This window comes from Ambystoma mexicanum, chromosome 11 (assembly GCF_040938575.1).
Source record: "Ambystoma mexicanum isolate Mex_15411 chromosome 11, UKY_AmexF1_1, whole genome shotgun sequence".
Classification (NCBI taxonomy): Eukaryota; Metazoa; Chordata; class Amphibia; order Caudata; family Ambystomatidae; genus Ambystoma; species Ambystoma mexicanum.
Genome location: NC_090934.1, coordinates 755765973 through 755790557, shown reverse-complemented (window position 1 = coordinate 755790557; position 24585 = coordinate 755765973). Strand labels below are relative to the sequence as shown.

The 24585-nt window shown below is 44.0% G+C and overlaps 1 protein-coding gene across 3 annotated transcripts in view; it reads right to left on the bottom strand.

Moving 5' to 3' along the window:
• IRAG1 (inositol 1,4,5-triphosphate receptor associated 1) overlaps nt 1-24585 on the bottom strand; it is a 1278759-nt gene that overhangs the window by 281909 nt on the left and 972265 nt on the right. For all 3 annotated transcript variants that reach the window (XM_069623652.1, XM_069623654.1, XM_069623653.1), the window contains one exon: nt 16878-16908. In XM_069623652.1, coding sequence (XP_069479753.1) covers nt 16878-16908 — 31 coding nt within the window. The remainder of the gene's footprint in view (nt 1-16877; nt 16909-24585) is intronic.

Below are 24585 nucleotides of genomic sequence, written 5' to 3'. Positions count from 1 at the left end.
GGCTGCCTTCTTGATGATTAGCATGGCACATCTGCTGTTCAGAGTCCAGTCAAGGCCATAATATTTCTTTGGGCTTCCTATTGCTCTTTTTCTTTGCAGACAAAATCATTTCCAGTTATGAAAAAGAGTACTAGCTACAAATGCCACTCTCTGTAGCTCAATGGCCCCTATATGCAGATGACCTGGTCCTGATTGATCAGACACCACTGGGTCTGCAAAAACAATTGCAGGGTTAGGAAATGTATTGTCAAGAGAACTATTTTAAAATAAATTCTATCAAAACAAAGATAACGTGCTCCACACCTAAGCACATTTTTTAAAAAATGAGGGTGATGAAGGTTGAAAATACCCCCTTGGAAAGGGTACATGAATACCAATATTTGGGCAGTTTAGATAACAATTCTTGGACAGAGATCCCTTATAGGAACGATTTAAAACTTAAAATGGCCACTTCGCGTCCCAAGGCCTTTTATTATATAACATGTCTGGCAGGTACTGTTATGATCCATTGATACCTTTTTATGAACAGAAAGTGTTCCCAACTGTGACTTATGGGGTAGAAGTAAAAATGTTCTTGTTGACTCGGGATTGGAATATATAGGAGGGCCAATTCTGGAAGAGGGTCTTGGGGCTACCACGGGGTATCCCGATACAGATCATACGCCATGAGCTGGGGCTACTTTCTTTATCAGTAGTGGTAAAGTGGACGTTTCTGTCATTCTTTAGGAATATTATTATGGCGCAAGGTGATTCTATGCTCCCTATCTTGAGATCTATGCTAAAGAATCATTCAGGGGGGCTGATATCTGTCTGGAAGGAGAATTGTCTGAGGCAAGTATGTCATTAGAAATGCTCGCCAGGAGACCGGTCACGGTCTAGCGCAAATTATGGGGAATGGACTGGTGCAGGATGCCAGAGTTATAAGATCTTCCATAATTATCCTCAGGAATGTAGAGCTCTCCATTCATTACCAAAATATTTAAGTCGTTAGTTACTTTCCATCTCCTGGTGATTTTAATTTATTACTTGGACTATTATGATGATTTTTATTGTTATTATTGAAATTATATGTTTTTAAATCGTTATTTATCTTTTTTTTGTAATATGTTGAAAGGTTGATAAATTCAACGGAACCAATACATTTTATTTGAAATGCAACGCTCAAGTGTAGTGTTACCACATAGGTGCTCCCAGCTTACACTCAGTAACACCTCAAGTTACGTACCTGTCTCAAACTCTCCTCTCAGTACCGATCTTTGCACTTGACCCACAATAGCAGAGTGGCTCCACTTAGACACAAGTAATGGCGAACAAAACACCATCAGGGAGGGCAGCCCAGTTTGCTTCATGAAGAGGAAGCAGATGAGCACCCTGGGTTGGGCAGGGTTGTGGGGTGTCCTGCAAGCATCAGCTCAGAGTCAGGGACAGGCTGGATTATACCTAACCAAGGGGTAGTGTCCAGGCTCGGGAGGATTGCTCAGGGGCAACGTGCTCGCCGTGGAAGCAAGACGACACGGAGCAACACAGGTTCGATCCCCGGGTCCGCGCTTAGAAACCTCTAGGTATTAAGCATGTTATAATTAACCTATCATATCATATCATATCAGATGTATCATGCCTGGGCTGCATGAGATAGGAAAGGTAGTGCAAGACCTCCTGAGTCCTAGGCCACTGTGGTGGTGGCTGTGGTCTGCAGGGAAGATCTGGGACTGAACCTGCCCTCCCATGGATCGCAGAGAATGGAAGGGTATGGTCACAGTTGGGTGTGTCTTTAGGAGGAGGAGTGACTGTAATAAGGGAGTGTCAGCACTGGCCAGGACCTGGGTGCAGGAAGCAACTGGGTTGAGTCTGCAAGAAGAAGGAAAGAAAGGAAAAGAAGGAATTGTTCTATCAGGCCTATGGTACATCAGATGGGAGAGGCAGGCGTGGATGGGGGGGGGGGGGCAGGGGTGAATTGGCCTATAGAGAATTCTGGAGATTTCCCGGTAGGCCTCTGCACCCTGGGCCTCTTTTGTGTGATATTTCCACATTTTCTCATAGGAAAAGGGTTAGGCTTGCAATTTGGGGCCACTTTGAAAATTATTTCCAGGGCCTCTTCTGGGTCCCTAGTCCACCCCTAGGGGAGAAAGACCTGTCTCGGCTTCATGACGCTATGTAGATTGACCCCTGAAAGGAACCAGAGAAGTGCATACCCTTGTAGCACCCCAAGACATCCTTTGTGTTTGATCACTCTGTTCTTGATATGCTCTTAGATATCCCTCCACTAGTAGAGGTAAGAAATTAGGTACGCTGAACACAGGTGAGATGAACCAAATGAATGCATGTAACATTGTTGAGACTCTGAACTGAAAGCCAGTGGTATGCAGGGATGCTGGCACACGCTGGAGCTGTATATGTTCATTTTTCAAATCATGGAGGAGGTGATTAAAATGTGGTGATTCTACCCCAATACAGACCCTTATGCTCTCCTAGAGCCCTAACAGGGGCTAAATGCAATGGGGTGCAGTAGTCTCCACCCTGTCGAAAGGTTACATTGGTGCAGTAATGGCTAACTTAATTTGAGCGTGTTACAGACACTATCACTTCAAGGGCTCTCTTTGGGCCCCTTCCAAGATGTGTGGGTCTGAAAGGGCACTCCGCCCACAACAAATAGGATGCTACTTTGTGTTCTGCCATGTTGTATGGGTATTACTGAGTTCATCTAAGTGCTGAACATGTGATGTTGCAATGCTCATTGTCAGTTTGGCCTTGGTAAATCTGGCCGATATGAAAATGTAAGTCTCTTTGGGGTTTCAAAGGCTTTCTCCTGTTGTCTATTAATTCTGTAAGAAGTATCGCCTGGTGAGTATTTCCCATTGGGGCTGCCACGCTGCTACACAAAAGCCTCACCCCAGGGCCAAAACTGAACAGTAGTCTCAGGTCAGCTGACTCCGGTTCTCAGTGCTACAGCAGGTTGCTCTATCTAACATGACCTCTGACTTCTGGTGGGCTGGGCAGGAGCAGCAGGCACCTTCTTTCAAAGGTGAACTGACCTTGTCCCCCTTTTTGGCTGATCTGAGAAGAGGGTAGGAGTAAGGTGTGGTAGTGCTCCCCACTCTGGCCTGGTAGCAATGGCAAGCCAGTGGACCAGAGAAATAGGACCTGGGTTATGGTAATCATGGCAATGAGTGGTAATGCAGTCTAACTTCATGGTTCACTGTCACCTTAGTCCACAGTTATGTGCAAGCCTCACTCCTGTCATGCACAAAGGGGTAGGCAAACATGCATAGGGTGTAAGTAAAACTTGTGTGAAAGTTTGTTTTCCGCTGAGATGGCATTTCATTAGATTATTTCCTGTGTATAATTATGTAGGCCACACTTACGATTCAAGGTGCTAAATGTCACAATCGAATAAACCGCTTAATTTTTTATCTGTTTTTACTCATTTGCAATCACATTATGCTGGACTGGTTTAATTTGCTAGTAGTAATGAGGGAGGTTTAATGTTTTGAACAATCAGCATATGGTGAAGCCCAACATGCAAATGATCTGCCACATTCTGCGCACACAGGAGGATGTGCAACGTACTGTGTGCTGCTATCTCCTTTTGGACGTGGTGTGAGGAAAAAGGATTAATGATGGATTATTCGCTCTATCTATATATTCAGTGAAAAAACCTTTGTTAAGAGAGAGTTAAGGTGATCAGAGTTAACGCAAAACCCTTGAGATTTAGCACTCGTATTTCAAGCAAGTCAAACTTAACGTTGCGCCCTGTGCTTTGCAGTGTATAGCCACACTGTTGGCATAACAAAATTTCAAGGGTTTTGTTATACTATAGTTTTGTTGGGGCCCACTAGCCCTGGCCTTAGGTCTTGGCCACCGCACATGTTTTTTAAATTGTTTTATTTATTGTTACATTTTTAAAGCGCTCACACAGCCCGCGGGCATCGAGGCGCTGTTACAGGAATTGTTATGTAATTGCGTATTTGTCTTAGTTGCGTATTTATAACGCGCTTAAACACCCGTAGGTTTCTAAGCGCGGACCCGGGGATCGAACCTGCGTTGCTTTGTGTCATCTTGCTTCCAAGGCGCGCACGTTGCCCCTGACCTATCCTCCCGGGATGTTGCACCAATACATTACTTAAGGGCCCACTAGCCATGGCATTGGGCGTGGACACTATACATGTTGCACCAATACGTTTCTTTGAGGCCCGCTAGACATGGTCTTTGGCCTTGGCCACTTTACATTTTGCTCCAATAAGTTACTTTTGGGGCCCTCTAGCCCTGGCCACTGGCCACCAATAGGTTTCTGGGGCCCAGGAGGATAGCTCAGCGGCAGCGTGCTCGACTTGGAAACAAGAAGACACGGAGCAACACAGGTTCGATCCCTGGGTCCGCGCTTAGAAACCTCTGGGTATTAAGCGCGTTATAAATAACCTATCATATCATATCACTAGGCATGGCCATCAGCTGTGCCCTCTGTACATGTTGCACCAATAGGTTTGTTTCGGGCCCAGTGGCCACAACCCTACATTTTGCACCAACAGGTTTCTGTGGGTCCCAATTGCCATGTCCTTCATCAGTGATGTCATCTATGATGCCATCATTGTGGTCATACACTGCGTAACCTGGGGCACAACGTTATTGTGGACTTGCTTCACATGCAAGTGCGTTCAATCTGATTAGCCTAATTCTCTCTTACTAAAGGCTTTTTCACTGAATTTCAAAGGTTTTATTGCTATGTTTTTTTCGTGTTAAATCTGATCACTTGAACTCTCTCTTAGCTAATGTTTTCTCATGGAATTTCAAGGTTTTTATTATACTATTGTTTTTTGGGAGTCCACTACCCATGGCCTTTGCCCTTCACCACTGTACTTGTTGCACCAATAAGTTTCTTTGGGGCCCAGTAGTCATGGCCTTCAGACGTACATGTTGCACCAATAGGTTTCTTAGGGGCCCACTTGCAATGGCCTTAATCTGTGATGTCACTCTGATGCCATAGTTGGGTCATACGCTGTGCAACATGAGGCGCAAAGTTAAGGTGAACTTGCTTCAAATGCTGAATTTCAAAGGTTTTGCTGCATTAAATCTGATCACCTTAATTCTCTCTTAACAAAGTTTTTTCACTGAATTTCAAAGGTTGTGTTGCTATGTTTTTTTTATGTTAATTCTGAATACTCTTGGTTAACTAAGGTTTTTTCATGTAATATCAAGGATTTTGTTATACTATAGTTTCTTTGGGGCCCACTAGCCATGGCATTAGGCCTTGGCCACTGTATTTGTTACACCAATGGGTTTCTTTCGGGCCCACTAGAACCTGGCCTTTGGCCATGACCTTTGGCTGTGTCCACTGTGCATGTTGCACCAATATGTTATATGTTTCTTTGGAGCCCACTAGCCATGCCTGAAGGGCCGTGGCCACTGTACATGTTGCACTAATACGTTTTTTTGTGGTCAACTAGCTATGGTCTTTGGCCATGGCCTGTGGCACAGAGACCCATTACCGCCTGCCTAGTAGATGTGATCACTGAAGGTGCAAAATGTCCTTTTTATTTTCACCCTCCCCCAATTCTAGCAGGATTCCACTGATATTCCCCCAATAATGGCAATGAACTACACTTATAGCGGCAATTAACTACCCATGCCTGCGATTTTCCACTGATAATCTGCAAATGTTTGAACTGTAACTGGCTTCCCAGACCACCCCAAATCCCCAATTTCACATGGTATCCTCTTCCCTAGTCTAATGTGGTTGTATGTGATATAATCGCTGGAAATAACATTGAGGGTGAATCAATATTATTTTTAAAGGCACTAAACACCTATGATGGTTGTCTCACCTCCTCAACGCAACAGCTGTTTTCCAGTCCAGCCTCCTACTGCCGCAGTAGCAGTCTAGATTTTTGCTCTGTGGTGCTTCCAGGGGTAGCCACACCCCTATCCTGCACAGCATATCCGGGTAGACTGCAGTCACACTTCGTAAGTTCTCATAGGTTCTTACTTCCGTATCTCTGACAAGTGCTAACTTTCCCTCACTTTAACCCTGCCTTTGCCTTCTCCTCAGACCCTATCCTACTTTACCAGCATCCGAAACGGGAAGCAGACACCTTTTTCACTGTCGCCGCGGCTCACCCGCTGTGACGAGTTACACCTCTCAACCCCACGGTAGGTCATGATCGTTAGGATCAGCAAGCGTACCCCCTTCGTACCCTCGTGCCTAAACATAATCATTTCCAATTCTCTGCCCACAGGTGAACGCTCGGTCAGACAGCGGGGACCCTTGGTACTACAATTTCCAGAAGACAGGATTTCCCAGGGGCCGCGCCCACACTGGCTATCAGTAAGAAATCAATCCGCATCCTGCCCGGTTACCTGCTGGTTTCTTCCTTCTCTTTACATACTCATATTTCTTGTTTAGCTCTGTCATCATCTATCCTGCTCGACTCCCCGTTCGAGTCATTTTCACAGAACGGGGTCAGCCTTACCTATCAGGGGCAAGATACAGACAACCTCAGGGGAAATATTATTCGGGGACCAACCACCGGATCCCTTGCTCTAAACAACCTCTTCCTGTATTTCATAGCTAAAGCCAAGAAGCACCACGCGATAGCCATTACAACAACAAGGGATTCTGGAGTTTGTCACTGCCCATCCTGAGCCACTGGAGTCAACGCACCCAAGCAGCACTCCACAGGGTTTTCTCCCCATGAGGGTTTCCCTGAGGACCTCTCAGTGTTCAAGCCTTTAAGCAGGGCCACAGAGGGGTTTTCAGGAAAATTCCTACTGTCAGCTAGGTCCTGCAGCGGTCCCCATAACCACAGGTAGGTGGTCTTCTGGGTCTTCTTTGAGCTCTTATGTTTAAAGGTATATTGAAGCATAACAGATAGCAACGCCCGGTTTAGTGTAGAGCCTCAGAATGCTTCCTTGAGGCAACATCAGCAGCAAGCAAGCCATACCCCGCATTGCTCTGAAGTCCCACCAGGTCCGTTGCCGGGAGGTCAATTCGACGGGAACCCACACAGGGTGAAAGAATTCCTGGATTCCTATGCCATACAATTCACATTCAAAGGTGCCTATTTTCACACAGATAGAGACCGTGTGGGGTATATGATGTTGCAGATGACAGGTCCTACGCTCGCCTGGTCAACGCCTTTGGTTACTTCTAACAACCCTATTCTAGATTCGCACACTGAATTCTGTAACAGCATACGAAGTTTGTTTGGATGACAGGAAATCCTTGTGGCCTACCAGGAACATCTCCTGGATATCAAGCAAGGAAACCAGGATATCCTTGCGTACATCACAAAGTTTAAACAAATGGCGACTTAGACCACTTGGTCTGATGATGCACAAGTCACCATATTTAGAAGGGGATTGTCATAGGACCTCAAGGATGAGGTCTCCCGAGTGGCATGTTCTCACTCCCTAACTGAGTTTATTGCTCTGGTCATCCAAATTGATTATCGCATGAAAGAGCGACAGACTGAAAGAAGGAAGGGAAGGACCACCAGACATCCCACTGACTCCACCACAGTGAGTCGGTCGAGTTCCTCAGAAGAGCCTGTGCAGTTGGGGGCAGCAGCCAGGGGTCCGTTGTCACCTGAAGAACGTGTTCGCAGATGGACCTTGGGACTCTGCATGTACTGTGGAGCCAACACCCATTCAGTACAAGAATGCCCTATTGCCCCGCATAGGCGGCCGGGAAATGCCAATGCCCGACCATAAGATGAACCACGGTTCAGGATCCTTTGCCAGATAAAGGTTCCTCCTCCAAGTCACACTCTTCCCTGTGTACCAGTCCTACGGATACCAACATGCTGGTGCTTAAAGTGTCCTTCGCCATTGGGGAGCGCATGTTACAAGACATCCCGCACTTATCGATAGCAGAGCGGCTGGGAACTTTATTGACGATCATTGGGATGCCACACATGGTGTTCCCCGTTCAACCAAAATGGTGTCCATCCCCGTGGAGAGCGTGGATGGAAGCCCTTTGGTCTCAGGACCAATTACGGATCAGACCTGCCCATTGTTGATGTCGATCTCCTCCCACAAGGAGGTTCTCACTTTGGACATTATACAGGCCGCCCACCATCCAGTGATCCTGGGGTTACCCTGGTTGAAACGTTACAACCCCTTCATAAATTGGACCGCAGGGTCATTCCTTCTGGGGTCTGAATATTGCTTAGCATATTGTATCAGTGGTCATGGAACGGTACCTGCGGAATCAGCCACTTCTTCCTTGAATCCCCCAGTAGTAACTATACTCAACCAGATATCTGGCCTTCCGGAAATCTATCAACAATAGCAGGCAGTCATGCCCACATCTGAATACACTGAACTACCTTCTCAGAGAAGGGACGATTGCGCCATTGATTTGACACCAGACCAGCCCTTACCATTCGGAAGGATGTACATCCTGTCAGCCATGGAAAAGGAAGTTCTTCGGGAGTATTACAATCTAACCTAAATAATGGTCCCATCACCAAATCCACCTCCCCAGCAGCGGCATCTTTGTTCTTTATTCAGAAAAAGAATACCTCGGAACTATGTCCGTTTATTGACTTTCGCGGACTGAACAAAATCACAGTCTGAGATAAATACCCCATCCCGCTAATACCTGATATCCTGGAGGCGGTCAAAGGGGCCAGGATATATACTAAACTAGACCTTAGAGGGGCATATCACCTCAATCGTGTCAGATATGGCGGCAAGTGGAAGACAGCTTTCCGTACTCCTTTTGGACATTATCAGTATCGGGTGATGCCTTTTGGCCTTTCCAACGCCCCAGCTGTTTTTCAACGGTTTATGGACCATCTGTTCGCAGACATTCTTCTACATTATGTTATAATTTGCTTGGAGGACATCCTTGTCTTCTCTTTATCCATCCAAGAACATGAAAAACATGATGGTGAAGGTCTTCGGAGACTACAACAGAATCACCTGTACTGCAAAATAGATAAGTGTACCTTTCATCAGTCGCAAGTGATTTATTTGGGTTATGTATTGTCCGCCGAGGGGATAGTTATGGATCCTGAGGTTTTCGCCGTTCAGAACTGGCCAACACCCACCTCCATTAAAGACATCCAACGGTTTGTGGAGTTTGCTAATTTCTATCGGCGATTCTTAGCACACTTCTCGACTCTCACGCAGCCGTTGACGACTTTACTTAAGAAAGGTGTACCCTTTTCATGGTCTCTTACTACTCAACAGGCCTTTGTAAAACTCAAGAAGCTCTTCACCACAGCCCCAGTTCTGATGACTCCCGACCAAAATCACAAATTCATAGTTGAGACAGATGCTTCACAGTACGCACTAGGAGCAGTGTTGCTCCAAATAGATTACCAGGGACTGGAGCGCCCGGTGGCATACCTGTCCCAAACGCTCTTGCCAGCTGAACTAAACTACACGATTCTGGAGAAAGAACTCTTGGCCATCAAACGATCATTTGAGGAGTGGCGTCACCTATTGTTAGGGGCCAAACATCCAGTGAAGGTCCGGACAGATCATCACAAACTACGGGTTCTTCAGTATGCTCAAACCTGTAACAGTCGTCAGGCCCGATGGGCACATTTCTTTTCTCCGTTAAGGATCAAGTTCTCATTCATACCTTGGAGAAATAACCTGCGGGCTAATGCGCTGTCCAGAAAGGAACCAAACCCCAATGATCAGTTCAGATCCAAACCCATATTTCCCCGGGCTGCGATGGTACTACAAGTTGTTACAGACTTCCTGACACACCTAAAGCAGTATTCTGGATCATTGATAAAGCAACAGCTCTCGCGGTCCACCCAGCTTGCCTTGACGAAAGAGGACAGGTGTTACTTCTATGGTCACAGACCTTTTGTTCCTACCAAGTCTCTACAGAAGGACGTCTTGAGTATGTGCCATGATTCCAAGACTGCTGAACATCGGGGCATCGCAAATACTCAAGCACTAGTGTTACGATATTTCTGGTGGCCTTCTTGAGGAAAGATGTCAGAGAATACGTGGGATCCTGCCTGACGTGTCTACAGTCAAAGACGACTCGCCATTCTCCTCTAGGGGAATTAGTAAAGATGCCTCTGCCATCACGTCCCGGGCAGATCATTTACACCGATTTTGTGGTGAGAAAGGTTGACGGGCTGAGTTGGGCCTGCTGGGATTCAAACTTGCAAATGGCAGGCTTTTGTCCTATGTCTGAAGTGAGCACTTACCTTGTGAGCTATCCAACCTGATAATTAAGCTGAAAAGCTCTGAATCAAAGATTACAAGTCCAGAGCGGGACACGGACTCCCCTAGTATAACAAAGGGAACCCATCAGGGAAACCTCTGGAGGTTTAGACAGGGAAACAATATTGTCTGTGACATACAATAAAGAATATTGAGGGTGAAGTAACTTTAGTCCTTCAATGTTTGTGGTGCTAATATTGCTCCTCTGTTACTCCAAGGTGCTTTCCTTTGGAACCCAATCCCACCATATCTGATACTTAAACCCAATAGTGTAACGTTCAGGAGTGCGTTGAAAACGCATGTGTCCCTTGGTGCATACACAGCCTAGACTTTAATATTATTATTCCCTCGGGCCTCAGAGATCCTGGGCACTTTTAAATGGCCTTGTAATTGCTATACAAAAAATAATACATTCTAACCAGTTGACTCACATGAAGAACAGCTAAGGTGGATCCTGTGCTGATTCCATGCCGAGTTGCGGTCTTACAGACTGGTATGGCTGCCTAGTGAGGGCAAACCCTAGAAGCATCCGTTACATTCAGAAGAGTGCTTTTGGTGGCCAGTGATGCAGATCAACACACACATTTAGAACTCACCCAGTGGCAAAGAAGGCGAGCTTGAGGCGAGGAGGGAGAATAATCATCAACTCTCTGCTGAGACCTGAAGAAAACAGGTCGATACTGCGTCATTGGCCGTGGTCTTGTGGCGTTCTGGACGGTCTGGCTGAAGAAATAAGGCTTGCATCACAACTCACTGAATTGCCTTTATGCGTGACGTGAAATTCAAATTTTTAGGGTAACATTCTGCCGCACATTTAATGCTAATTTGCAATGAATACTGATATTTCATGAGTGCTTCTCTTGTGGTGTCAATTCAAGGAATCGAACTATGAAGTCAAAGGACTTGTCACATTGGCAGGGTCGGACAGGGCCCTCGGCCCGTGGCCAATGCGAAATGACTTGGGAGGCGCGAGGGCCAGTTTTTGAAGCACTCCTGGGCCGGTCTGCAGAGAGCCGCTTTGTGTTGCATTGCTCTGCAGAGAGAGACACCATGTTGCCAGCGGCCAGGTGAACTTACTTAGACACACAAGAGTTACTTTTTTTTTTACAAAAACACTTGGAGCGGAGGGGCTGGGCGGGGCCGGAGCTGCCTCAGCCCAGCCCGCTCCCAGCGCATTGTAATATGAGTCCTGGGCAGGCCGTCCATATTTGCAAGTTGCAATTTGCAAATTGCTTCAGTTCCTCCGTCGGCCTGTGGCACCTTTGATGTAGCCCAAAGCCGGCACCTGCGCCTCCCACTGCTGCACAGCAGACCGACGTCAAGCTTATGCAGTGAAGGCACCTGCTGCTACCTGCCTATGAGCCCCGCGTTTCATTCACTCCAGGCATGCAAGAGTTAAGTATCCTGAGCAATGAGGAAGGAGTCCCGCGCCGCTGTTCGCGAGATGCCAGGCAGGTTCCGGGTCAGTGCGGAGCGGTTTCTTGTGGGAGCAGGGAGCCTGGAGCTGGAGGTAGTCTTTGTGTGGCTTGAATTGAAATTCGCCCTTACTCTTACTTGTTTCAAAACCAATGTGCTGACACTGTTCAAATCCCGTGGAAGGTGGAACGTGGGTGTCATGCCTTTGTTAGGTTTACCTGCTAGTTTTAGGATCATGCCCTGACCTTTCTGCCAGAAAGCGATATTTCAGCACAGTGTTTAGTGTGTCCGTAGCATTTGTACTTTACAGGTGACATGGTGCTTATGTTTGTGTGTGTGTGTGTTTGTGTGTGTTTGTGTATGTATGTATGTATGTATGTGTGTGTCTGTGACGTGGAAGTCTGTGTGTTATGGAGCTGTAACCCGTTTAGAAAATACATAGCTGATGGACAAGCATCACTCGCCAGTTCTCCCCGTGCGCACAGCGTAGCATTGCTTACTCGCCAACAGTGAATTACAGAGCGCCAATGGCTAAAAAGCGAGTGAACAACATTTTGAGACACAAACGCACGTGCCCTCACATCAGCCCTATTGTGAAATGCTATGTTTCCTCAGTGTAATACATGTATGCACATAATGGGACCATTGGCAATGTTTCAAATAATACATTCAGTAACATCAGCGAGTGGGATGCATTGTAAAATGTGTTTTGACAATGGTGAAATGTTGTTTTAATCTGGATATGTGTATTAATCCTGCGGGAGGCAGTTTACCTATAAGGGGAGTATTTTCTAAAAGCCTACAACAGAGCCAGGGAACGCATTCCTTAATAATGCCCTCCTGCTGGACAGCTGAAAAGGGAAGAAAGTTCATTTTTTCCGACCTCAGCAAGACATCTTATCACTGCTTCACTTATTGGCGTGGACCCCTACTCGGGATGTACAGTCCATTCCTGTTTTTTCTATGATGATTAAGTGTCCCCTGGTAAGGTACTGCGCGATTAATTTCATGGAAGGGTGCCAACATCCAGAATAATATCATTTAAATTTCTTAATTAAACAAACATTTCCCTCCGGAGAAAATTCAGTCTTCTCCAGGGATCCCGTGTGGGACGGAGTCACAACACTGGGGAATATATGGTTGTTTTTTTCATCAGCGGTAGCAGCTTTCAGCTGCGAATGAACACGTGGAGAACTGGGAGGTGTAACATAGTCTTGTGTTAGAATTGTGTAATTTTACATTAAACCGTGTTTTTGTTGGGGATGTTATGTACAATATTCTCGTTCAAATTTCCAAAACCCACTACCAAGGACATACCTGCATGCTCTGCCTAGGCATCTACACATGGCAATGGATACACATGGTGTACTGTATTCAACATTTTTTATGGAATGTATGACTGTGCACATAAATATGATATATGGCAAAACATAGACATCTAGAAGTAATACACAGCTTGTGTGTGTTTGGTTATTTGCCTCCCTATTTTCTGCCCATGGCCATGCTAATCCCTATGGTCACTCCACCCATTACCAGCCCCTGACTGCACAAAACACATCCTACTGGGATCTCTTCAAACTAGCTCTGGTTAGATAGCAACATCTAACTTTGACCTGCCAGTGTTATTTCTAAGCAGTCTGCTGAGAGATAATGGCATAATTGCAGATGTAAATGAGCTCATGGTATACAAACAATGTTTTAACCAGGTGTGCCTTGAGCCACATGGTTTCTATCTGCCCTTGCACTGAAGTCCTGATAAAAACAAGCATGACAAAGCCAACAGTTGTGGCTTGCGTGTAGGTGTTCAATAGGTATTTGCCACGTACTGCTAATTACACAATTTCCCAGCTGCTAACATCTTATATGCCTGTAATACTGTTATGGCAATGACTGGCAAATAGCTTTCGCATACCAACACAAAACCCCAAACTGCTGGCTTTCCCAATGCAGGTTGAATTATTGCATTGGACTGAATGTGTTTGGTAGGGGAATTGTTTGTGGTATGAGGCTTTGATTATTTGTAGCAGTCGGAAACATGCTTGAGGGTTATTCTAAAAATGAACGTGATGTCTTGTTCTGGAAAAATACCTAATTGATGCAGCATTGGTGGATACATTCACAGATTCCTACTTGAGTGATAATCAAGTGTTGGATTGAATTTTGTTGGATTATTTTGTACATGATCTCTTTTGTATTTATTATAATTTGCTGTGGGTGAATTGTTAAAACACACCCAACCATAAGATCTGGGTTAAGATGTGAATCACTGTAGTTAGTGTTAAGGTGGATGCTTTCACAGCAAACACATTTAGTTGGTTTATAACAACAGATATACACATTTAGCTGCTTGGATGTCTCCAGGCAAGACATCCCTGGAGGCAGCAATATTCAGGAATAGAGGACCACGTTCTCATTCCGGTTTCCCTACTTCCCCCTTCCTATCCAACCATCGTCACCCGAACCCTCATTCCCTGCTGTGGTTGCGGAGCCCTGTACAAGCATCGACTTGCAGCAGGTCCCAAAACCGCACTAGGGGTGGTTGGTTCATGCCACTTCTGCACCTCGTAGATGTGGACCATGTCACTGAACTGTATGCAAAGTTATGTTATTTTATTAGTTGTTTTGTAATGTAACAGACACATGAACCCTCCATAAGTAGCATTTTCTGTAAAGTCGTGAATTGACGCGATTCTCGGATGATGGTTTGAGGGCCACTTTTTTTGAGGAGTGGGCCACTTTTCTGAGGCGAGGAGTGGGCCACTTTTTTTTGGGTGTCCAGGCCTATTTCCTGTCCCAGCCCGACCCTGCACATTGGCTCATTGTGTGCGAGGCCACAAATCACATAGATGTGACATTTCAGATGCTGAATAACCCGTGGTCTGTTTTCAGTTAAGCAATAAGCCCCGAGCTGGGGTGGCTTTACTGCTTCAGGTAATGGCCCGGGCCCCTAGTTACAGGCCTGTATGGTAATGCACGCGCTCAGAGCCTCCTCATTGGCTGGGAGGTTTAAGCCACACCCCCGCCAGGTACTAATTTGCAAAATCCCCAAAATCATTCAGCTCTTCTGATTTAAGTTTCTTCTGTGTCCCACATGTATATGACTTCAAGAAACACCATGAGTTTCAGATGCTCATGAAAGCATTCACATGCTTGATTGCGTCCCACTCTAAATATTATCTTACATGTTTGGCATGATAGGCCTGCTCCAAATCCGAAATTGAAATGCTGACCCTGTTCACCTTCACAAAGAAGAATTGGATCATCTTTTCTGCAGGTTCAAACAGTATGGTAACACATATATGCAGTAGGTGTATGGTGGCAGTGCATTTTGTGCCCGCTGCTACATGTTCAGTGCATGGAGAAAATGTTGAAACTAGATGACTAGGAAAACCAACAGCCCCCTGAAGACAACAATCACTGCGAGGAGAAGAATGACCTCTGATCAGATCCCATTGGCAAGAAAATCCCCGGGCAACAGGTGACTGAGTTATCAGTATTAAGTATTAAAGGATGTACAATTGTCTATCTAGAATGGTAGAAGTGATTCATCCAACATTGAGGGATTTTGAGCCTTTTCCAGAGGGCGGTAAAAATTCACGGAATTCTTGTTTCTACCCCAAATAGCAGCAATGTTGGCTGCCATATACATGCTCGCCAACCAGAACTGCAATGAATCCCCTTAAATTCCATCCACTTTTTTACAGGTAAGAAAAGCAGGCATGGATCCATGGGGATTCATGCTTCTCTGCCCGCCTCATACTGAGACACCGAGACCCTGGTGGTTTTCCTGCACAGATCAGGGAGACATTGGCAGAGGGTTTCGTGGCCAGTTTCTCGGCTCTATCTAGGAAATTGGTTGCATCATGGTACAGATGGTAAAAAACGGGTTGAGAGGTTGTCTCAACTGACTTTTACTTTTAACACCTTTGTCATTTTGTGCCTCACTCATGTCCCTCCAACCCCACGGATACTCACACATACCTCCCACTACCTTAACTCTCCGCTCAGCACCTTTCGCCCACGATTCATTTGACCTAGCTGCGTACATAACTATACACCACCTTGCACACCGCAATGACCTTGAGAACGCAGCTATCCCCCACGATAAATCAGCATAGCTGCACACATAATCTCACATACTAACAACATCTCCACTAGAATGTACCTACCCCCGACCGTGATAATTTGGCCTAGCTGCACACATACTACCTATCTCACATAACCCGCACACTGCTTCCAGCATTAGAATGCAGCCACCCACCACGGAAAATGCAGTCAAGCTGCACACATACAGAGTGCACACAAACACTATTTATCACTCTGCTATGTGCATTTACTTGGACTTTGGTCCCAGAAGGTGTTCAACCCACAGCATGTTGAGACCATGCCAATGGTGAAAGGCGCTCTACAAATGCCCAGTAACATACCATTACATAATCTAAAGAAAGACCCATTTCACCAGCTTTCACTAAGAGGGAAGTCCATGCTCCTCTTAATCAGCATTACCAGCAGCAATGGCCACGTTGAACCAGTGCCCTCGTACCTTCTCTGGAGACCTGCAGTTCCCACATCACTCTTGTGGGATATTTTCCTGGTAAAATAAACTTAAACAGAAAGGAACATTTTCCCACAGGCCTACCCTTTGCCATTAGCCAGTTATTTTGCTAGCCTGCTGAGTCCTAAAGGTCTTCAACTGATTCATTGTCCTTTCTCCACATGTGTACACTGCCCACTGGCTTCAATGCCCCCCCAACGACACTTTATTTGTAAGGCTTCAACATCAAACTTTCGTTGGTTAGTGTCCAATAAGGACATTATTGTTCTGGAAAATATTGCCTAGTCATTAATTCTCCTTCTTTTCATGATTGGTTTTGTCAGCTCTTTATCTCTAGATGATTTGAATTGTGTTGTGTGGGATCTCAAAGACCCTATAGCCTCCTGCTGGATTCACTCCGCTTTAGCTCAAGCAATCTGGTGAACCCTGTCTCATAAATACTAAAACTCTGTCCACGAGACGTGTGCAACTGAAGTTCAAACTTAGTTAGAGTGTGTAATGCCTTTAGCATCTCTCCCCACCACCAGCCCAAAAGAAATTATTAAAAATGCACATTTGAAATGAGTAGCACTGTATCATATCTGATAGAAAGCATATTATGAATTCCTCTTACTGCTGCCTGGCAATGCCTGGAAACAACATGTAACATAGGAAATCACACAAAGCAGCTGAGGCCATAACACAATGAAAGTCAGGAATATCTGAGAAGGAGACTCACCTCCACTTCTTTCTCTGTTAAAGGAGGTGCACTGAAATTAAACAAAGAGAGAGGGTTGGTAAGATGTATGCATATCTCCTGTAATTGTAGATCAGTGTCAGATATGTTTATTTACCTTCCAGATTCTTTAGAAACCACTTCACCGAAAATAATATGAATTATAGACTACAATTGAAAAAGGGTTGTCACATGATTTGACACCAGTGGTCTTAGTTTGTAGGGTATCCTGGGATTCTTGTCTTGTATTCTACTGGTGTACTGGATTCGACAAAGTCAGTTGCTTAATAACAATGCATAATAACTATTTGCTGGGGCTAGATTATTAATTCACTTAATCAATTGTTTATTAGCACACACAGCAGATGTTATAGATCGACGCTAAGCCAGTCAAAATGATTGTAATGTGTTCTACAACGTGTGGTTTAGGCAGCATCTCATCATTCTAATTCTCCCCCGCCATTGGTGCCTAATTCCATTTTACATCACTCATACACATGCTTGTGTCAAAGCTTTCAAGCTCAAATCCCCACGCCCAAGCTTATCTCTCCGGACATGCTGAAAGACTACTTAGCTACTCACGTCATCAGCCACCTCACTATGCAGAAGAAAAGCGAAAGAGCTGTACCTTTGTTGGTCAAACAGGGTCTTTTAGACTGTGGCCATCTTGAAATAGTCTTTTTCCCCTTGCTGCAGCTGCTGAGTGTCATTTGCTCAGCCGCCATTTTACATTGGGGCTGTTTGTTTCTTTGGACCCTAGTTGTTTGCTGTCTATCAGGGGCCATGAAGAAATGAGACAAGGGTCTAAATAAGGGTGCAAATAATCTCATAAAACTGGGGTGGAATGAGGGGACATGAACCTCCTCAAACATACAGCCTTCAGCTTTACATCTGACAATAACCTGGGGGCAAGTAATTATCCAATGACCATGGCTCTTAGATCGGTCTATAAGGCTTATTTATTAAGTGCTATGACCACATGCTTGATGCTGTTGTGCTGTATATTAGTTAATAGACAAGATACGGTGTTAGTGAATGTCAACAGAAACAGATATCAGAAGACGGTAGTAGTTTTTACATGGGACAGCATGTCAGCGTACAGTGTGGTGAAAAGAAGTGGGGCTGGAGATGGAACCAGGTGTGCTGTACTCTCTTTGCAGTCACCGATAGAGAAGCATTGCATCATAATGCACAGGCCTGGTTATATTACGTTGGTTGTTGTTGGTGCTGTGTTTGAATGGCATTTCACAAGTGACGTTTAGCAGGTGTTTAGCAAGTTTCCAAATGTGAGCAGGTTTGTAGTCATTTGAGTGTTTTATGGTTGGGAATGTTACGAAATACCTTGCCTCAGGATCTCAGAAGTCCTATATTGCATGTGCCCAGTCTAGCAATGGCTACACTTTGAATCTGCACAATGCTTCCACAGAACTGTTCCAATGAGCATATCTTTTTTTTTTACTTTTATTTTAATTTTAAAAAGACACGTTACATTGGAAGTCAACTGCTTAACAAAATGGAGGAAACAAGAATAAATAAGAGAGAAATCAAAAAGAACACAAAGAACACAAAAAGGAGAAAAACAGACATTATCATGCATGTACATCATTCTAAAAGCTCTTGACGCCATTTCTCAACTGTCAGAAACCCAGTACTGAATAGTAATTAAGTTCTCGATTGTGCAACTTATAAATATCAATAATAAGCCAGTTGCATCTATTGATATCCCTCACTAAAAACGGATTCACGAAATGCGATTAGAGATTATTTAAAGGTTATTGAACACTGTGTACAGTCCTCACATATCTTATGGGCATCTGTTAGGGCATCTATGAGAGTTTACATGTTGAAAGATGCCTCAAACTATAAGAGAGCAAATGGTATAGTTCAAGCTGCATTAAAAGATAGAAACAAGACACTTAACCAAATGTATTTAGCAACCCCCACTTTATTTTTATTAACAGAACTAAAAAAGAGATTTTTTTATCAAAAAGGCAGAGTATGCCCTCTTCCACTTCTGATAAAAAACATTATGAACAAGGCGAGAAAGTAAGTATAAGCAATACTTCTGCAAAGTTTTATGAGGCTCTATATACATCTAAGACAGATCTTTCAGATGGGCTTGAGGATACATTTATGAATGCCCTCACAATTCCTACTCTGAATACATCAGATGGAGCGGCATTGGCTTCCCCTATAACAGAAATTGAGTTATGGCCGCCATTAAGAACATGCCCTTAGTAAAGGTATATCAAGAACTTGAGGAAAAAAGGTTCTGTGGAGAAATTTAATAGGATAATAATCGCTGTACTTCTTAAACCAGGTAGTGAACCAACAATGTGTTCTAATTTTCACCCCACTTCCCTATTTAATTGGGACATGAAAACGTATGCAAAAATTGTCGCCACCTGCTTGTGACCACATACTGCATCTCCAATTCATGGGGCCCAGGTAGGCTTCAACCCTAGTAGATCACCAAGTTATAACATTAGAAAATGACTGCATATAGTTTGTAAGGAGAAATCTAGCAAAATACCTAAAATCGCCCTGTCCTTAGATGCTGAGAAAGCATTCTACATGGTCGCATGCGACTATTTATTCAGAACGTTGTTTAAATTCGGTCTTTTAGATGTTTCCTACATAAAATATGCCTTTTATTTGTGAATCCCTTGCCCAGATCATTTGAAAAGGGCACATTGAATAATAATTTTTCATCAGAATGAGGACGAGACAGGGTTGTCCATTGTCCCCAACACCATTTTTTGGAATCTTTGTGCATTGTGATAAAATTAATTCTGGAATTTAAGGCATACCCATAGCAGAAGGTATACATTCAATATTGTTATCTACTCATGACGACATCATGCTGATATTCAGTGTACCCAATAAATTGATAGGGGCATTGATGAAGACATTGATTTTTCAGTGTTGGGCTGTAGAATTAACTTGCTACAATGTGAGCCCCTACCTATTTCTATAAGCACAACTGCAGCAGATATTGCAGATTACAATTTCAAATGGTTACCTACATGCCTTCAGAACTTGAACATTAGGCTATCACATGGTTTTATTGTTGTGTGCTCGGACAATCTAGACTCACTTTAGAAATCAGCACTCCCTAACTTGGAAAGGTGTCAAAAACATAATCTTTCCATGTGAGAAAATGTACGAATTATAAAAATGACAATAATGCCTGATTGTATTTGCACCTTTAGTATTCGGCTGATTTGGTCCCCATAGCATTTATTGACAGAGAGTAATAAAAGATTAGCATACTTGAAAATATTACGTATTTACACATTAAATGCAGGGTAACAAACTGGGGGTTTAAAACTCCAGAACACTGAACGTTATTACCTTATTTCTCAGATAAATCCTTGGCAAAAGTTTTCTTTGATCACATGCACCCTCCTGAATGGGCACCAAACAAACAGGCATTGCACCGTGGTTCTTCCACCGAAGCTCTGCTTTAAGGTAATAAGGCTTGCTTACTAACCCAAACAATTACATTTGCTATTTCTCAAAATTGAATAAAGCTCCAGAAATATGTACATGTGCACTTCCTGTAACAACTAGGAGCTCCCTTAAGTCACAATTGGAAATTATAAATTGGCTGGGATATATTTAAAGGCAGGTTTGGCTTCTCTCTGGAAAACAGTGTATAGGGGATATTTGATATGATGGCAAAATACTCTCATTTGATTATTTAAAACAACTTCTCGCTCTAACTGGTAATCAATTATTTAAATATATACAATGGAAAGTGTGTGTGAAAAAGTAAATTAGATCGTCTTGTATAATTATAGCCTTTCTTAATATGTAGGATGGTGGTAGTCATGTTGTTTCCAATCCATGCCCTAAAGTTGTATACACTGTATGTCATGACAAATTATCCTCCCCTGTTTGTTTCAAATGGAAAATGGGTCTGAATCATGGGTTTACTGATTCCCAATAGAACATAATTCTTAAATGCATACTGAAGGATTCAGAGACTTGCAAACCCAATTTCTACAATTTAAAATACTTATTGATTGTCATTGGTCACCACATAGACTATACAGTACAGGTCGACATTTTTATGACAAGTGCTGGAGATATGGAGGCTTGAAGCCAGTACTATTCCTGTTATATGGCCTTGTCCCTTATGCAGCTACTGGTCACATCATTGATAAAGTAACAGGCGGGAACATGATGAGATGCATCAGAGTGATCTTAATGCATGAGGGATTAGGATAGCTTTACCCACTGCTAAATCATTTTAAGAATGTTCGAGAAATGATCCACTTGTCTTACTTATCAACCACTAATGGACAAAATGGCGCTTGCTGCCTCTTTTGAACTGCTTATTTATAGAATCCAAGCAGCTGTCTTGATGTATACATAGGTTTGAGGGGGGGCTCTTAAATGACTTGAGAGGTAATTGGAACACTGACACATGACATTATCTTTGATGTGGAGCATTCTCTACTCCCCATCTGTATTACTACTATGTGTCTGCCCTCACATGAGATGTAAGATCACTTAAGTACTACATGTTCACCGTGTGGATACCGTTACATGGTTGTCAAAGGTTTACTTATGTCGAGTTTTTTATGTTTTATTGTTCGGTTTTCGTTACATTTGGCTGCTGTCATGATCCATTCGATATAGCAATGATTTAACAACAACTCCATTAGTGATTTGTTGGCATGTATTATGGCAATTTAGCTGTAAAATGTAATAGAAACTGGTTTTAGAAAATACATTTCAACATTTAACCCATAGCTCCAATAACCACTCGATGCTGATGTAAGTCGATAGGCATTATGTTTTTGTATACCTTGAAGATTGTCGTTATCTTGCCAATTTGAATAAATATGAGTGCAAAAAAAGATGTATTATATGTTGAATCCTGTCCCCAGTTTAAACAATGAAGGTAATGGAAATAATTTCTACCCAATTCACAATAAATATTTGGCTGGGCCATTTGATATGAATTACTATTTTATTTTGTTACTATACACATTTATGTTAAATTGTTAAATTCTTGTCTGCTCAGGTATATCATTTGGAAGCAGGATCCCCCGGATTATCTCTATGGTGTGATTCAGGTGAAGTCACCTTCTATCTTTGTATCTCAGTGCACTTAAGTGCCAACATTGTCAGTGCATAAAGCAGTGACCACCTTAAGAAGAGCTACATAGGAGAGTGCAAAGTTTCAAAGGAGGATGCGATAAGGGGTGCAGGTGTGCAAGAGAATGAGAAGCAGAATAGAGCAAGGGGAGAAGCCATTGAGAACAGGCACCATTGATGATGAGCAACATGAAATATAAGCGAGAAAGGTTGAGCATGAGAGGATAAGAAATAAAGTGAGAGTGTGAGGGAAAGATGAGAGGGGTAGAGAATGGGGGTGTGGAGGTATAGAGAGTGGGGCTAGGGTGGGTGTTGAGAGAGTGGGGCATAGGTGTAGAGAGCATGGATATAGGGTGGGTGGGTGTTTGTAGGAAGAGTGGGGTGGTGTCAGTAGAGAAAGTGGGGGTAGTGTGGGTAGGGGTAGAGAGAGTGGGGGTATGTTGAGGGAATGGGGATAGGGTGGGTGGGGCTAGAGATAGTGGGGTAGGTTGGATGGGTTTAGAGAGAGTGGGGGTATGTTGAGGGAATGGGGATAGGGTGGGCGGGGCTAGAGATAGTGGGGTAGGTTGGATGGGTTTAGAGAGAGTGGGGGTATGGTGGGTGGGCGGTTTGCTGTGGCACAAAGCATGAAGAACAAAGCATCTTCGGGAGGACTGGTCACAAGTAGCCCAAAATAGCCGACACAAAACCCAACCTGCACACATAATGGGGTTGGTGGGTGGTTGGGTGGGGGAAAAGAGAGTGGAGTGGGTGGGTGGGGGAAAAGAGAGTGGGGTGGGTAGGTGTAGAGAGGGTGGGGGTAGGGTGGGTGGGTTATTGAGTGTAGAAAGAGTTGGGGCAGTGTGGATAGAGAGAGTGGGACGGTGGGGGGTTGTAGATAATGGGGGTAGGGTGGATGGGTGGAGGTATAGAGAGGTCGGGTGGGGATAGAGAGAGTTGGGGTAGGGTGGGTGGGGGTAGACAGAGTGGGTTGATGGGGTTAGAGGGAGTGAGGGGAGGGTGGCTAGGGGTGGGTGAGTGTGTGAGGGTATAGAGAGTGGGGGCAGGGTGGGTGATGTAGTTGGTTGGGGGCAAAACACCTGAATAACAAAGCACCCTCGTAATGACTCATCAAAAGTAGTCCAAAATAGCCCAAAACCCCCAACCCACACACATAATGGGGGTGGGGGTAAAAAGGCAGCCACAGGAAGACAAGAAAATCCAGATCTGTAAAAAGTAGCCCAAAATAGGCCAGGTGGCTGTGTTATAGCCCAAAATAACCCAACATGACATCACTGCACAGCTGGGAAATGGTAAGCCTCCAGCTCTCCTTGTGCTTCTCTCTCTGTATTCTCCCCATTTTCAGTCCAGCACTGCATTATTCACTAACTGTGTTTTTACGCAATCTAAATACTGTAAAGCATACATAGGGCCCGATTCATGGAATATTTTCCTGGTTCAAAGTGAATTTGCACTGCTGAAAAGTGACTTTGCACTGCCGACACAAACCCTGATTCATGGAACCGTGTAAAGTGTATTTTTGCAGTGGTAAGTCGTTACGGCAAGGGTGAAATATTGCAAGTCGTTCCACTTAAGCTGTGAGTAGCTCATGCTTCTGAAAGGTTCAATTGAGATCTGAGAAGTCGTTTCTACTGGATACAGTTGTTACATATAGGCTTCATAGTTGAATTAACCTTATCAAATAAAATCATCCATGGACCTTCCCTGAAAGGAATTCAGGGGATGTACAGACACACCTCTTTCAGCAACTCAATCAGTGTAAACCATTCATGTTTAGTGAATTGGAATTTATATAAGGTCACCCTGCCTTCACGGGAAAGCGGAAGCCAGCAAAGAATAATTGCAACAAAGGTGGAATACTCAATTGTTTTTTTTTTTATTGGATCCAGCTGTAATATGGGTTTTAATAATGGAGTTCACCTCAAAAAATAAAATCATTGCAGGACCTTTCTTTTTTTTCTGCCTGCCTATTGCAGGACCTTTCTTGATGAGACTTCAGGTGTTGTACAAACACTCATCAGTGACCAATTGGATCCAGTATAAACCATTTGGAAATTGTCAATTGGAATCTGCACAAGAGTACCCTGCCTTCAGGTGAAAAGTGTGCTATAGCAGAAAATAATTACATCAAGAATGGGACGTCTCACTTTGCTTGTCCTGGATCCAATTGTAACATATGGGTTTTAATAATGGAATTTCCTGATTAAATAATATTATCCCTGGACCTTTCTTGATAGAAAGTCAAGTGTACAGACACCCATCTGTGAGCAACTGGATCCATGGAAGTCATTTGGAAATAGTCAACTGGAATTGATTGGCCTCATATGTTTGGTGGTATTCCGCAGGTAAATCTGGGGGAATACAACCAAATGGTATTACCGTTAAGACACTTGGTCTGCCGGTAAGGGTGGGTATTCCCCATTCCATAGAGTCACATTGGACTCTATGGGGGGAATTGCCGGTATAACCGATGCCAGTAATACCGTAATTATTTTGGTGGTGGGGTACTGGAATTACCAGCAGCTCGGAGCTGCAGGTAAATCCAGCCAACCCACCACCAAATGTGTACTTTGCTGGTTCGGTAGCGTGCCAGTAAACGGTA